The following is a 15,729-nucleotide window of genomic DNA, read 5'->3' as shown; positions in this document are numbered from 1 at the left end:
GTAAAGCTCCCTCTACACTGTCCCCCATCAAACACTCCCAGGACAGGTACAGCACGGGGTTAGATACAGAGTAAAGCTCCCTCTACACTGTCCTCATCAAACACTCCCAGGACAGGTCCAGCACGGGGTTAGAAACAGAGTAAAGCTCCCTCTACACTGTCCCCCATCAAACACTCCCAGGGCAGGTACAGCACGGGGTTAGATACAGGGTAAAGCTCCCTCTACACTGTCCCCCCCATATAACACTTCCAGGACAGGTACAAGACGGGGTTAGATACAGAGTAAAGCTCCCTCTACACTGTCCCCCCCATATAACACTTCCAGGACAGGTACAGCACGGGGTTAGATACGGTGTAAAGCTCGCTCTACACTGTTCCCATCAAACACTCCCAGGACCGGTATAGCATGGGGTTAGATACAGAGTAAACCTCCCTCTACACTGTCCCCCCTATCAAACACTCCCAGGACCGGTACAGCATGGGGTTAGATACAGAGTAAAGCTCCCTCTACACTGTCCCCCATATCAAACACTCCCAGGACCGGTACAGCACGGGGTTAGAAACAGAGTAAAGCTCCCTCTACACTGTCCTCATCAAACACTCCCAGGACAGGTCCAGCACGGGGTTAGAAACAGAGTAAAGCTCCCTCTACACTGTCCCCCATCAAACACTCCCAGGACAGGTACAGCACGGGGTTAGAAACAGAGTAAAGCTCCCTCTACACTGTCCCCCATCAAACACTCCCAGGACAGGTACAGCACGGGGTTAGATACAGAGTAAAGCTCCCTCTACACTGTCCCCCATTAAACACTCCCAGGACAGGGACAGCACGGGGTTAGATACAGAGTAAAGCTCCCTCTACACTGTCCCCCATCAAACACTCCCAGGACAGGTACAGCACGGGGTTAGATACAGAGTAAAGCTCCCTCTACACTGTCCCCATCAAACACTCCCAGGACAGGTACAGCACGGGGTTAGAAACAGAGTAAAGCTCCCTCTACACTGTCCCCCATCAAACACTCCCACGACAGGGACAGCACGGGGTTAGATACAGAGTAAAGCTCCCTCTACACTGTCCCCATCAAACACTCCCAGGACAGGTACAGCACGGGGTTAGATACAGAGTAAAGCTCCCTCTACACTGTCCCCCATCAAACACTCCCAGGACAGGTACAGCACGGGGTTAGATACAGAGTAAAGCTCCCTCTACACTGTGCCCATCAAACACTCCCAGGACAGGTACAGCACGGGGTTAGATACAGAGTAACGCTCCCTCTACACTGTCCCCCATCAAACACTCCCAGGACAGTTACAGCACGGGGTTAGATACAGTGTAAAGCTCCCTCTACACTGTCCCCCATCAAAGACTCCCAGGGCAGATACAGCACGGGTTTAGATACAAAGCAAAGCACCCTCTACACTGTCCCCCATCAAACACTCCCAGGACAGGTACAGCACGGGGTTAGATACAGAGTAAAGCTCCCTCTACACTGTCCCCCATCAAAGACTCCCAGGGCAGATACAGCACGGGTTTAGATACAAAGCAAAGTTCCCTCTACACTGTCCCCCATCAAACACTCCCAGGACAGGTACAGCACGGGGTTAGATACAGAGTAAAGCTCCCTCTACACTGTCCCCATCAAACACTCCCAGGACAGGAACAGCACGGGGTTAGATACAGAGTAAAGCTCCCTCTACACTGTCCCCCATCAAACACTCCCAGGACAGGTACAGCACGGGGTTCGATAAAGAGTAAAGCTCCCTCTACACTGTCCCCATCAAACACTCCCAGGACAGGTACAGCACGGGGTTAGATACAGAGAAAAGCTCCCTCTACACTATCCCCCCATCAAACACTCCCAGGACAGGTACAGCACGGGGTTAGATACAGAGTAAAGCTCCCTCTACACTGTCCCCCATCAAACACTCCCAGGACAGGTACAGCACGGGGTTAGATACAGAGTAAAGCTCCCTCTACACTATCCCCCCATCAAACACTCCCAGGACAGGGACAGCACGGGGTTAGATACAGAGTAAAGCTCCCTCTACACTGTCCCCCATTAAACACTCCCAGGACAGGTACAGCACGGGGTTAGATACAGAGTAAAGCTCCCTCTACACTGTCCTCATCAAACACTCCCAGGACAGGTCCAGCACGGGGTTAGAAACAGAGTAAAGCTCCCTCTACACAGTCCCCCATCAAACACTCCCAGGACAGGTACAGCACGGGGTTAGAAACAGAGTAAAGCTCCCTCTACACTGTCCCCCATCAAACACTCCCAGGGCAGGTACAGCACGGGGTTAGATACAGGGTAAAGCTCCCTCTACACTGTCCCCATCAAACACTCCCAGGACAGGTACAGCACGGGGTTAGATACAGAGTAAAGCTCCCTCTGCACTGTCCCCATCAAACACTCCTAGGACAGGTCCAGCACGGGGTTAGAAACAGAGTAAAGCTCCCTCTACACTGTCCCCCATCAAACACTCCCAGGACAGGGACAGCACGGGGTTAGATACAGAGTAAAGCTCGCTCTACACTGTCCCCCATCAAACACTCCCAGGACAGGTACAGCACGGGGTTAGATACAGAGTAAAGCTCCCTCTACACTGTCCCCATCAAACACTCCCAGCACAGGTACAGCACGGGGTTAGAAACAGAGTAAAGCTCCCTCTACACTGTCCCCCATCAAACACTCCCACGACAGGGACAGCACGGGGTTAGATACAGAGTAAAGCTCCCTCTACACTGTCCCCATCAAACACTCCCAGGACAGGTACAGCACGGGGTTAGATACAGAGTAACGCTCCCTCTACACTGTCCCCCATCAAACACTCCCAGGACAGGTACAGCACGGGGTTAGATACAAAGCAAAGCACCCTCTACACTGTCCCCCATCAAACACTCCCAGGACAGGTACAGCACGGGGTTAGATACAGAGTAAAGCTCCCTCTACACTGTCCCCCATCAAAGACTCCCAGGGCAGATACAGCACGGGTTTAGATACAAAGCAAAGCTCCCTCTACACTGTCCCCATCAAACACTCCCAGGACAGGAACAGCACGGGGTTAGATACAGAGTAAAGCTCCCTCTACACTGTCCCCCATCAAACACTCCCAGGACAGGTACAGCACGGGGTTCGATAAAGAGTAAAGCTCCCTCTACACTGTCCCCATCAAACACTCCCAGGACAGGTACAGCACGGGGTTAGATACAGAGTAAAGCTCCCTCTACACTATCCCCCCATCAAACACTCCCAGGACAGGTACAGCACGGGGTTAGATACAGAGTAAAGCTCCCTCTACACTGTCCCCCATCAAACACTCCCAGGACAGGTACAGCACGGGGTTAGATACAGAGTAAAGCACCCTCTACACTATCCCCCCATCAAACACTCCCAGGACAGGTACAGCACGGGGTGAGATACAGAGTAAAGCTCCCTCTACACTGTCCCCCATCAAACACTCCCAGGACAGGTACAGCACGGGGTTAGATACAGAGTAAAGCTCCCTCTACACTGTCCCCATCAAACACTCCCAGGACAGGTACAGCACGGGGTTAGATACAGAGTAAAGCTGCCTCTACACTGTCCCCCCATCAAACCCTGCCAGGACAGGTACAGCACGGGGTTAGATACAGAGTAAAGCTCCCTCTACACTGTCCCCCATCAAAGACTCCCAGGGCAGATACAGCACGGGTTTAGGTACAAAGCAAAGCTTCCTCTACACTGTCCCCCATCAAACACTCCCAGGACAGGTACAGCACGGGGTTAGATACAGAGTAAAGCTCCCTCTACACTGTCCCCATCAAACACTCCCAGGACAGGTACAGCACGGGGTTAGATACAGAGTAAAGCTCCCTCTACACTGTCCCCCATCAAACACTCCCAGGACAGGTACAGCACGGGGTTAGATACAGAGTAAAGCTCCCTCTACACTGTCCCCATCAAACACTCCCAGGACTGGTACGGCACGGGGTTAGATACAGAGTAAAGCTCCCTCTACACTGTCCCCCAACAAACACTCCCAGGACAGGTACAGCACCGGGTTAGATACAGAGGAAAGCTCCCTCTACACTGTCCCCCATCAAACACTCCCAGGACAGATACAGCACGGGGTTAGATACAGAGTAAAGCTCCCTCTACACTGTTCCCCATCAAACACTCCCAGGACAGCTACAGCACGGGGTTCGATACAGAGTGAAGCTCCCTCTACACTGTCCCCATCAAACATTCCCAGGACAGGTACGGCACGGGGTTAGATACAGAGTAAAGCTCCCTCTACACTGTCCCCATCAAACACTCCCAGGACTGGTACAGCACGGGGTTAGATACAGAGTAAAGCTCCCTCTACACTGTTCCCCATCAAACACTCCCAGGACAGCTGCAGCACGGGGTTAGATACAGAGTGAAGCTCCCTCTACACTGTCCCCATCAAACATTCCCAGGACAGGTACAGCACGGGGTTAGATACAGAGTAAAGCTCCCTCTACACTGTCCCCATCAAACACTCCCAGGACTGGTACAGCACGGGGTTAGATACAGAGTAAAGCTCCCTCTACACTGTCCCCCATCAAACACTCCCAGCACAGGGACAGCACGGGGTTAGATACAGAGTAAAGCTCCCTCTGCACTGTCCCCCAACAAACACTCCCAGGACAGGGACAGCACGGGGTTAGATACAGAGTAAAGCTCCCTCTACACTGTCCCCCAACAGACACTCCCAGGACAGGTACAGCACGGGGTTAGATACAGAGTAAAGCTCCCTCTACACTGTCCCCCATCAAACACTCCCAGGACAGGTACAGCACGGGGTTAGATACAGAGTAAAGCTCCCTCTGCACTGTCCCCCAACAAACACTCCCAAGACAGGTACAGCACGGGGTTAGATACAGAGTAAAGCTCCCTCTACACTGTCCCCCAACAAACACTCCCAGGACAGGTACAGCACCGGGTTAGATACAGAGTAAAGCTCCCTCTACACTGTCCCCCATCAAACACTCCCAGGACAGGTACAGCACGGGGTTAGACACAGAGTAAAGCTCCCTCTACACTGTCCCCCATCAAACACTCCCAGGACAGGTACAGCACGGGGTTAGATACAGAGTAAAGCTCCCTCTACACTGTCCCCATCAAACACTCCCAGGACAGGTACAGCACGGGGTTAGATACAGAGTAAAGCTCCCTCTACACTGTTCCCCCATCAAACACTCCCAGGACAGGTACAGCACGGGGTTAGATACAGAGTAAATCTCCCTCTACACTGTCCCCATCAAACACTCCCAGGACAGGTACAGCACGGGGTTAGATACAGAGTAAAGCTCCCTCTACACTGTCCCCATCAAACACTCCCAGGACAGGTACAGCACGGGGTTAGATACAGAGTAAAGCTGCCTCTACACTGTCCCCCCATCAAACCCTGCCAGGACAGGTACAGCACGGGGTTAGATACAGAGTAAAGCTCCCTCTACACTGTCCCCCATCAAAGACTCCCAGGGCAGATACAGCACGGGTTTAGATACAAAGCAAAGCTTCCTCTACACTGTCCCCCATCAAACACTCCCAGGACAGGTACAGCACGGGGTTAGATACAGAGTAAAGCTCCCTCTACACACTGTCCCCATCAAACACTCCCAGGACAGGTACAGCACGGGGTTAGATACAGAGTAAAGCTCCCTCTACACTGTCCCCCATCAAACACTCCCAGGACAGGTACAGCACGGGGTTAGATACAGAGTAAAGCTCCCTCTACACTGTCCCCCATCAAACACTCCCAGCACAGGGACAGCACGGGGTTAGATACAGAGTAAAGCTCCCTCTACACTGTCCCCCATCAAACACTCCCAGGACTGGTACAGCACGGGGTTAGATACAGAGTAAAGCTCCCTCTACACTGTCCCCCATCAAACACTCCCAGCACAGGGACAGCACGGGGTTAGATACAGAGTAAAGCTCCCTCTACACTGTCCCCATTAAACACTCCCAGGACAGGTACAGCACGGGGTTAGATACAGAGTAAAGCTCCCTCTACACTGTCCCCCAACAAACACTCCCAGGACAGGTACAGCACCGGGTTAGATACAGAGTAAAGCTCCCTCTACACTGTCCCCCATCAAACACTCCCAGGACAGATACAGCACGGGGTTAGATACAGAGTAAAGCTCCCTCTCCACTGTTCCCCATCAAACACTCCCAGGACAGCTGCAGCACGGGGTTAGATACAGAGCGAAGCTCCCTCTACACTGTCCCCATCAAACATTCCCAGGACAGGTACGGCACGGGGTTAGATACAGAGTAAAGCTCCCTCTACACTGTCCCCATCAAACACTCCCAGGACTGGTACAGCACGGGGTTAGATACAGAGTAAAGCTCCCTCTACACTGTCCCCCATCAAACACTCCCAGGACAGGTACAGCACGGGGTTAGATACAGAGTAAAGCTCCCTCTCCACTGTTCCCCATCAAACACTCCCAGGACAGCTACAGCACGGGGTTAGATACAGAGTGAAGCTCCATCTACACTGTCCCCATCAAACATTCCCAGGACAGGTACAGCACGGGGTTAGATACAGAGTAAAGCTCCCTCTACACTGTCCCCATCAAACACTCCCAGGACTGGTACAGCACGGGGTTAGATACAGAGTAAAGCTCCCTCTACACTGTCCCCCATCAAACACTCCCAGCACAGGGACAGCACGGGGTTAGATACAGAGTAAAGCTCCCTCTGCACTGTCCCCCAACAAACACTCCCAGGACAGGTACAGCACCGGGTTAGATACAGAGTAAAGCTCCCTCTACACTGTCCCCCATCAAACACTCCCAGGACAGGTACAGCACGGGGTTAGATACAGAGTATAGCTCCCTCTACACTGTCCCCCAACAAACACTCCCAGGACAGGTTCAGCACCGGGTTAGATACAGAGTAAAGCTCCCTCTACACTGTCCCCCAACAAACACTCCCAGGACAGGTACAGCACCGGGTTAGATACAGAGTAAAGCTCCCTCTACACTGTCCCCCATCAAACACTCCCAGGACAGGTACAGCACGGGGTTAGATACAGAGTAAAGCTCCCTCTACACTGTCCCCCATCAAACACTCCCAGGACAGGTACAGCACGGGGTTAGATACAGAGTAAAGCTCCCTCTACACTGTCCCCATCAAACACTCCCAGGACAGGTACAGCACGGGGTTAGATACAGAGTAAAGCTCCCTCTACACTGTCCCCCATCAAACACTCCCAGGACTGGTACAGCACGGGGTTAGATACAGAGTAAAGCTCCCTCTACACTGTCCCCCATCAAACACTCCCAGGACAGGTACAGCACGGGGTTAGATACAGAGTAAAGCTCCCTCGACACTGTCCCCATCAAACACTCCCAGGACAGGTACAGCACGGGGTTAGATACAGAGTAAAGCTCCCTCTACACTGTCCCCATCAAACACTCCCAGGCCAGGTACAGCACGGGGTTAGATACAGAGTAATGCTCCCTCTACACTGTCCCCCATCAAACACTCCCAGGACTGGTACAGCACGGGGTTAGATACAGAGTAAAGCTCCCTCTACACTGTCCCCCATCAAACAGTCCCAGGACAGGTACAGCACGGGGTTAGATACAGAGTAAAGCTCCCTCTACACTGTCCCCCCATCAAACACTCCCAGGACAGGTACAGCACGGGGTTAGATACAGAGTAAAGCTCCCTCTACACTGTCCCCCATCAAACACTCCCAGGACAGGTACAGCACGGGGTTAGATACAGAGTAAAGCTCCCTCTACACTGTCCCCCATCAAACACTCCCAGGACAGGTACAGCACGGGGTTAGATACAGAGTAAAGCTCCCTCTACACTGTCCCCCATCAAACACTCCCAGGACAGGTACAGCACGGGGTTAGATACAGAGTAAAGCACCCTCTACACTGTCCCCCATCAAACACTCCCAGGACAGGTACAGCACGGGGTTAGATACAGAGTAAAGCTCCCTCTACACTGTCCCCCATCAAACAATCCCAGGACAGGTACAGCACGGGGTTAGATACAGAGTAAAGCTCCCTCTACACTGTCCCCCCATCAAACACTCCCAGGACAGGTACAGCACGGGGTTAGATACAGAGTAAAGCTCCCTCTCCACTGTCCCCCATCAAACACTCCCAGGACAGGTACAGCATGGGGTTAGATACAGAGTAAAGCTCCCTCTACACTGTCCCCATCAAACACTCCCAGGACAGGTACAGCACGGGGTTAGATACAGAGTAAAGCTCCCTCTACACTGTCCCCATCAAACACTCCCAGGACAGGTACAGCACGGGGTTAGATACAGAGTAAAGCTCCCTCTACACTGTGCCCCATCAAACACTCCCAGGACAGGTACAGCACGGGGTTAGATACAGAGTAAAGCTCCCTCTACACTGTGCCCCATCAAACACTCCCAGGACAGGAACAGCACGGGGTTAGATACAGAGTAAAGCTCCCTCTACACTGTCCCCATCAAACACTCCCAGGTCTCAGATCCAAAGCGTGGCTGCTCGTGTACCTCGGAGTAAAGCATTGGGAATCGCTCCGAACCCCCCCCAGGTCACAGAGCTCCTGTCGTCAGTCCCCTCACCAGCTCCCACCCCTACGTCGCTCCTTCCCCTCTTTTATCTTCCATCCCCCTCTGATACAATCAATTATAGGCTGACGTTTTGTCTTCAAATCTCTTTGCGACGGTGGTTCTCGGTGCTGTGAGGAGGGGGGAGGGGAGGGAGGGGGGGTGGGGGGAGAAAGTGTTGTCTCCTTGGCGAGGAATTCCTGGGGTCGATGAGAGATCGTAAACTTGTGATCGAACGCCAGTGTAAAAGTGTGATCCAGGTGTGTATTTACCAGTGTAAGCGTGTGATCAGGTTGTGTATTTACCAGTGTCACCGTGTGATCAGGTTGTGCGTTTACCAGTGTAAGCGTGTGATCAAGTTGTGCGTTTACCAGTGCAAGCGTGTGATCAGGTTGTGCGTTTACCAGTGTCAGCGTGTCATCAGGTTGTGCGTTTACCAGTGTAAGCGTGTGATCAGGTTGTGCGTTTACCAGTGTAAGCGTGTGATCAGGTTGTGCGTTTACCAGTGTAAGCGTGTGATCAGGTTGTGCGTTTACCAGTGTAAGCGTGTGATCAGGTTGTGCGTTTACCAGTGTAAGCGTGTGATCAGGTTGTGTATTTACCAGTGTAAGCGTGTGATCAGGTTGTGTATTTACCAGTGTAAGCGTGTGATCAGGTTGTGTATTTACCAGTGTAAGCTTGTGATCAGGTTGTGTATTTACCAGTGTAAGCGTGTGATCAGGTTGTGTATTTACCAGTGTAAGCGTGTGATCAGGTTGTGTATTTACCAGTGTAAGCTTGTGATCAGGTTGTGTATTTACCAGTGTAAGCGTGTGATCAGGTTGTGCGTTTACCAGTGTAAGCGTGTGATCAGGTTGTGTGTTTACCAGTGTAAGCGTGTGATCAGGTTGTGCGTTTACCAGTGTAAGGGTGTGATCAGGTTGTGCGTTTACCAGTGTAAGCGTGTGATCAGGTTGTGTGTTTACCAGTGTAAGCGTGTGATCAGGTTGTGCGTTTACCAGTGTAAGCGTGTGATCAGGTTGTGCGTTTACCAGTGTAAGCGTGTGATCAGGTTGTGCGTTTACCAGTGTAAGGGTGTGATCAGGTTGTGCGTTTACCAGTGTAAGCGTGTGATCAGGTTGTGTGTTTACCAGTGTAAGCGTGTGATCAGGTTGTGCGTTTACCAGTGTAAGGGTGTGATCAGGTTGTGCGTTTACCAGTGTAAGGGTGTGATCAGGTTGTGTGTTTACCAGTGTAAGCGTGTGATCAGGTTGTGCGTTTACCAGTGTAAGGGTGTGATCAGGTTGTGCGTTTACCAGTGTAAACGTGTGATCAGGTTGTGTGTTTACCAGTGTAAGCGTGTCATCAGGTTGTGCGTTTACCAGTGTAAGCGTGTGATCAGGTTGTGCGTTTACCAGTGTAAGCGTGTGATCAGGTTGTGCGTTTACCAGTGTAAGCGTGTGATCAGGTTGTGCGTTTACCAGTGTAAGCGTGTGATCAGGTTGTGCGTTTACCAGTGTAAGCGTGTGATCAGGTTGTGTGTTTACCAGTGTAAGCGTGTGATCAGGTTGTGCGTTTACCAGTGTAAGCGTGTGATCAGGTTGTGCGTTTACCAGTGTAAGCGTGTGATCAGGTTGTGCGTTTACCAGTGTAAGCGTGTGATCAGGTTGTGTATTTACCAGTGTAAGCGTGTGATCAGGTTGTGCGTTTACCAGTGTAAGCGTGTGATCAGGTTGTGTATTTACCAGTGTAAGCGTGTGATCAGGTTGTGCGTTTACCAGTGTAAGCGTGTGATCAGGTTGTGCGTTTACCAGTGTAAGCGTGTGATCAGGTTGTGTATTTACCAGTGTAAGCGTGTGATCAGGTTGTGCGTTTACCAGTGTAAGCGTGTGATCAGGTTGTGCGTTTACCAGTGTAAGCGTGTGATCAGGTTGTGTATTTACCAGTGTAAGCATGTGATCAGGTTGTGCGTTTACCAGTGTAAGCGTGTGATCAGGTTGTGTGTTTACCAGTGTAAGCGTGTGATCAGGTTGTGCGTTTACCAGTGTAAGCGTGTGATCAGGTTGTGTGTTTACCAGTGTAAGCGTGTGATCAGGTTGTGCGTTTACCAGTGTAAGCGTGTGATCAGGTTGTGCATTTACCAGTGTAAGCGTGTGATCAGGTTGTGCGTTTACCAGTGTAAGCGTGTGTTCAGGTTGTGCATTTACCAGTGTAAGCGTGTGATCAGGTTGTGTATTTACCAGTGTAAGCGTGTGATCAGGTTGTGTATTTACCAGTGTAAGCGTGTGATCAGGTTGTGCGTTTACCAGTGTAAGCGTGTGATCAGGTTGTGCGTTTACCAGTGTAAGCGTGTGATCAGGTTGTGCGTTTACCAGTGTAAGCGTGTGATCAGGTTGTGCGTTTACCAGTGTAAGCGTGTGATCAGGTTGCGTATTTACCAGTGTAAGCGTGTGATCAGGTTGTGTATTTACCAGTGTAAGCGTGTGATCAGGTTGTGCGTTTACCAGTGTAAGCGTGTGATCAGGTTGTGTATTTACCAGTGTAAGCGTGTAATCAGGTTGTGCGTTTACCAGTGTAAGCGTGTGATCAGGTTGTGTATTTACCAGTGTAAGCGTGTGATCAGGTTGTGCGTTTACCAGTGTAAGCGTGTGATCAGGTTGTGTGTTTACCAGTGTAAGCGTGTGATCAGGTTGTGTATTTACCAGTGTAAGCGTGTGATAAGGTTGTGGATTTACCAGTGTAAGCTTGTGATCAGGTTGTGCGTTTACCAGTGTAAGCGTGTGATCAGGTTGTGTGTTTACCAGTGTTAGCGTGTGATCAGGTTGTGGATTTACCAGTGTAAGCTTGTGATCAGGTTGTGCGTTTACCAGTGTAAGTGTGTGATCAGGTTGTGCGTTTACCAGTGTAAGCGTGTGATCAGGTTGTGTATTTACCAGTGTAAGCTTGTGATCAGGTTGTGCGTTTACCAGTGTAAGCGTGTGATCAGGTTGTGTATTTACCAGTGTAAGCTTGTGATCAGGTTGTGCGTTTACCAGTGTAAGCGTGTGATCAGGTTGTGCGTTTACCAGTGTAAGCGTGTGATCAGGTTGTGTATTTACCAGTGTAAGCGTGTGATCAGGTTGTGTGTTTACCAGTGTAAGCGTGTGATCAGGTTGTGTATTTACCAGTGTAAGCGTGTGATCAGGTTGTGTATTTACCAGTGTAAGCGTGTGATCAGGTTGTGCGTTTACCAGTGTAAGCGTGTGATCTGGTTGTGTTTTTACGAGTGTAAGCGTGTGATCAGGTTGTGTATTAACCAGTGTAAGCGTGTGATCAGGTTGTGCGTTTACCAGTGTAAGCGTGTGATCTGGTTGTGCGTTTACCAGTGTAAGCGTGTGATCTGGTTGTGTATTTACCAGTGTAAGCGTGTGATCAGGTTGTGCGTTTACCAGTGTAAGCGTGTGATCAGGTTGTGCGTTTACCAGTGTAAGCGTGTGATCAGGTTGTGCGTTTACCGGTGTAAGCGTGTGATCAGGTTGTGCGTTTACCAGTGTAAGCGTGTGATCAGGTTGTGCGTTTACCAGTGTAAGCGTGTGATCAGGTTGTGCGTTTATCAGTGTAAGCGTGTGATCAGGTTGTGTATTTACCAGTGTAAGCGTGTGATCAGGTTGTGCGTTTACCAGTGTCAGCGTGTGATCAGGTTGTGTATTTACCAGTGTAAGCGTGTGATCAGGTTGTGCGTTTACCAGTGTAAGCGTGTGATCAGGTTGTGCGTTTACCAGTGTAAAAGTGTGATCAGGTTGTGTATTTACCAGTGTAAGCGTGAGATCAGGTTGTGTGTTTACCAGTGTAAGCGTGTGATCAGGTTGTGCGTTTACCAGTGTAAGCGTGTGATCAGGTTGTGTATTTACCAGTGTAAGCGTGTGATCAGGTTGTGCGTTTACCAGTGTAAGCGTGTGATCAGGTTGTGTGTTTACCAGTGTAAGCGTGTGATCAGGTTGTGTATTTACCAGTGTAAGCTTGTGATCAGGTTGTGTATTTACCAGTGTAAGCGTGTGATCAGGTTGTGTATTTACCAGTGTAAGCGTGTGATCAGGTTGTGTATTTACCAGTGTAAGCGTGTGATCAGGTTGTGTATTTACCAGTGTAAGTGTGTGATCAGGTTGTGCGTTTACCAGTGTAAGCGTGTGATCAGGTTGTGTGTTTACCAGTGTAAGCGTGTGATCAGGTTGTGTATTTACCAGTGTGAGCGTGTGATCAGGTTGTGTGTTTATCAGTGTGAGCGTGTGATCAGGTTGTGCGTTTACCAGTGTAAGCGTGTGATCAGGTTGTGTATTTACCAGTGTAAGCGTGTGATCAGGTTGTGCGTTTACCAGTGTAAGCGTGTGATTAGGTTGTGTATTTACCAGTGTAAGCGTGTGATCAGGTTGTGCGTTTACCAGTGTAAGCGTGTGATCAGGTTGTGTGTTTACCAGTGTAAGCGTGTGATCAGGTTGTGTATTTACCAGTGTAAGCGTGTGATCAGGTTGTCCGTTTACCAGTGTAAGCGTGTGATCAGGTTGTGCGTTTACCAGTGTAAGCGTGTGATCAGGTTGTGTATTTACCAGTGTAAGCGTGTGATCAGGTTGTGTATTTACCAGTGTAAGCGTGTGATCAGGTTGTGTATTTACCAGTGTAAGCGTGTGATCAGGTTGTGCGTTTACCAGTGTAAAAGAGTGATCCATTTGTTGTCAGTTGTGCTAAACAGAGAATCTAGAATCAGGAGGAGGCCATTCAGCCCTTCAAACCTACTCCGCCATTCATTTTGATCATGGCTGATCATCGAATTCAATATTCTGAGTTGCCCCCTCCCTCCCTCCCATATCCCTCGATCCCTTTCGACCCAAGAGCTATATCTAATTCCTTCTCAAAATCACACAACGTTTTGGCCTCAACTACTTTCTGTGGTAGTGAATTCCACACATTCACCACCCTCTGGGTGAAGAAATTTCTCCTCACCTCAGTCCTAAAAGGTTGACCCCTCATCCTCAAACTATGAGCCCCTAGTTCTGGACTCCCCCCAACATCGGGAACATTCTTTCTGAATCTACCCTGTCTAACCCTGTTAGAATTTTATGTTTCTATGAGATCCCCTCTCACTCTTCTAAACTCCAGTGAATATAATTCTAACCAACTTAGTCTCTCCTCGTGACAGACCTGCCATCCCAGGAATCAGCCTGGTAAACCTTCGCTGTGCTCCCTCTATCTCTATAGCAAGACAAGGTTGAGGGAACTTGGGCTTTTCTCTTTGGAGCGGAGGAGGTTGAGAGGAGACTTGATAGAGGTTTATAAGATGATGAGGGGGATAGATAGAGTGAACGTTCAAAGACTATTTCCTCGGGTGAATGGAGTGGTAACTAGGGGGCATAACTATAGGGTTCATGGTGGGAGATATAGGAAGGATATCAGAGGTAGGTTCTTTACTCAGAGAGTGATTGGGGTGTGGAATGGACTGCCTGCAGTGATAGTGGAGTCAGACACTTTAGGAACATTTAAGAAGCTACTGGATAGGCACATGGAGTACTTCGGGATGATAGGGAGGAAATAGCTTGATCTGGGTTTCAGACAAAGCTCGGCACAACATCGTGGGCCGAAGGGCCTGTTCTGTGCTGTACTGTTCTATGTTCTAAGACATCCTGCGATCAGTGGTGGGGGGGTGGGGGGAGCGTGTACTGAGGGACACAGTGAGAGCAGACCTCCACCACTCCCACCCCCCACCCCCGCCCTGCTCCCCCAAGCAACTTCTTGTCCTCTGAGAAGCATTCTTAAAGCCTTCAGGATGTCAATGCTTTTCAACTCATGAGTACAACGATTTTAGATCTTGGTTGGTGCGGGGGGGAGGGGGCGTGCAGGGCCTGGAAAGAGTGCCATTACTCCGGAACAGGTAAGGAGTTACACGGGACAGGCTGAGAAACAGCTGAAGGGCACTGCTGGGCTTGCCTGATGTCAAATTCTTGTCGCGGATCCATTTCTGAGCCCACGTACGTCAGTTTCAACAGGACGGTGTTGTGGGCACCCAAGCCTGCAGTGGGTCAAACGGGCAGCACATAGGTGGCACAGTGGTTAGCACTGCTGCCTCACAGCACCGGGGACCCCGGGGTTCGATTCCCGGCTCAGGCCACTGTCTGTGTGGAGTCTGCACGTTCTCCCTCGTGTCTGCGTGAGTTTCCTCCGGGTGCTCCGGTTTCTTCCCACACTTCAAGACGCGCGAGTTAGGTGGATTCGCCGTGCGTTCAAGCAGCCGGCATAATTAAGGACCCCACGCACCCCGGACATTCTCTCTTCCACCTTCTTCCGTCGGGAGAAAGATACAAAAGTCTGAGGTCACGTACCGACCGACTCAAGAACAGCTTCTTCCCTGCGGCCGTCAGACTTTTGAAAGGACCTACCTCCATGAAGTTGATCTTTCTCTACACCCTAGCTGTGACTGTAACACTACATTCTGCACCCTCTCCTTTCCTTCTCTATGAACGGTATGCTTTGTCTGTATAACGCGCCAGAAACAATACACTGTATCCCAATACATGTGACAATAATAAATCAAATCAACACGACAGCGTGTTTGGAGAGCGGGTCAAGATGGTCAGGACGATAGGGTAGAACCAATGCCCCCCCCCCCCCCCAAGTCCTTCTTTAAAGGTTGGATAACTCACTGGAGCCTCACATCCTTTCTCATTCCAGGACCTGATCCAGTGCGTGCTCAGGGACATCTCCAACCGTTACACTCTGCACGCGATCTTCGACCACCCCTGGATGACCCACCTGGTCACGGATAGGCCTGTTTACCTCCAAGAGATGGAATTTCTCTACCACCACTTCAACATCACCAAAAGCACACAGCGCCTCATGACAGTGCGGCACGCAAAAAACCAAGGGCATGAAGGCTACCTGAAGGAGATGCTCATCAAGGCATGGGGATAAACTCCAGAATGGTGGTGGGGACGGGGGGAGGAGAGTAGGATGGAGGGGGGGGGGGGCAGTGCAAGGAGGAGGTGGTGGCAGAGAAGTGGGCAGAGTTAGTTGGCACCCAGTGGGTGCAGGTTGGGGTCCAGGGGAGATAGAGGACAAAGGGCGGCTGGTGGAGTGCGCGCTGAAACCGGGGGTTTGTGGGAGGGGAAATGGGGAACAATTGGGTATAGAATCCCGACCC

At 50.7% G+C, this 15,729-nt stretch overlaps 1 protein-coding gene across 1 annotated transcript in view; it reads left to right on the top strand.

The window, feature by feature from the left end:
* LOC144488066 (testis-specific serine/threonine-protein kinase 4-like) overlaps positions 1-15,729 on the top strand; it is a 45,285-nt gene that overhangs the window by 29,072 nt on the left and 484 nt on the right. The window contains exon 3 of the mRNA XM_078206088.1: positions 15,261-15,729. This exon is cut by the window's right edge and continues 484 nt beyond it. Coding sequence (XP_078062214.1) covers positions 15,261-15,500 — 240 coding nt within the window. The 3' untranslated portion in view covers positions 15,501-15,729. The remainder of the gene's footprint in view (positions 1-15,260) is intronic.

This window comes from Mustelus asterias, unplaced genomic scaffold (assembly GCF_964213995.1).
Source record: "Mustelus asterias unplaced genomic scaffold, sMusAst1.hap1.1 HAP1_SCAFFOLD_1258, whole genome shotgun sequence".
NCBI lineage: Eukaryota > Metazoa > Chordata > Chondrichthyes > Carcharhiniformes > Triakidae > Mustelus > Mustelus asterias.
This window is presented reverse-complemented; position numbering and strand designations above follow the sequence as displayed.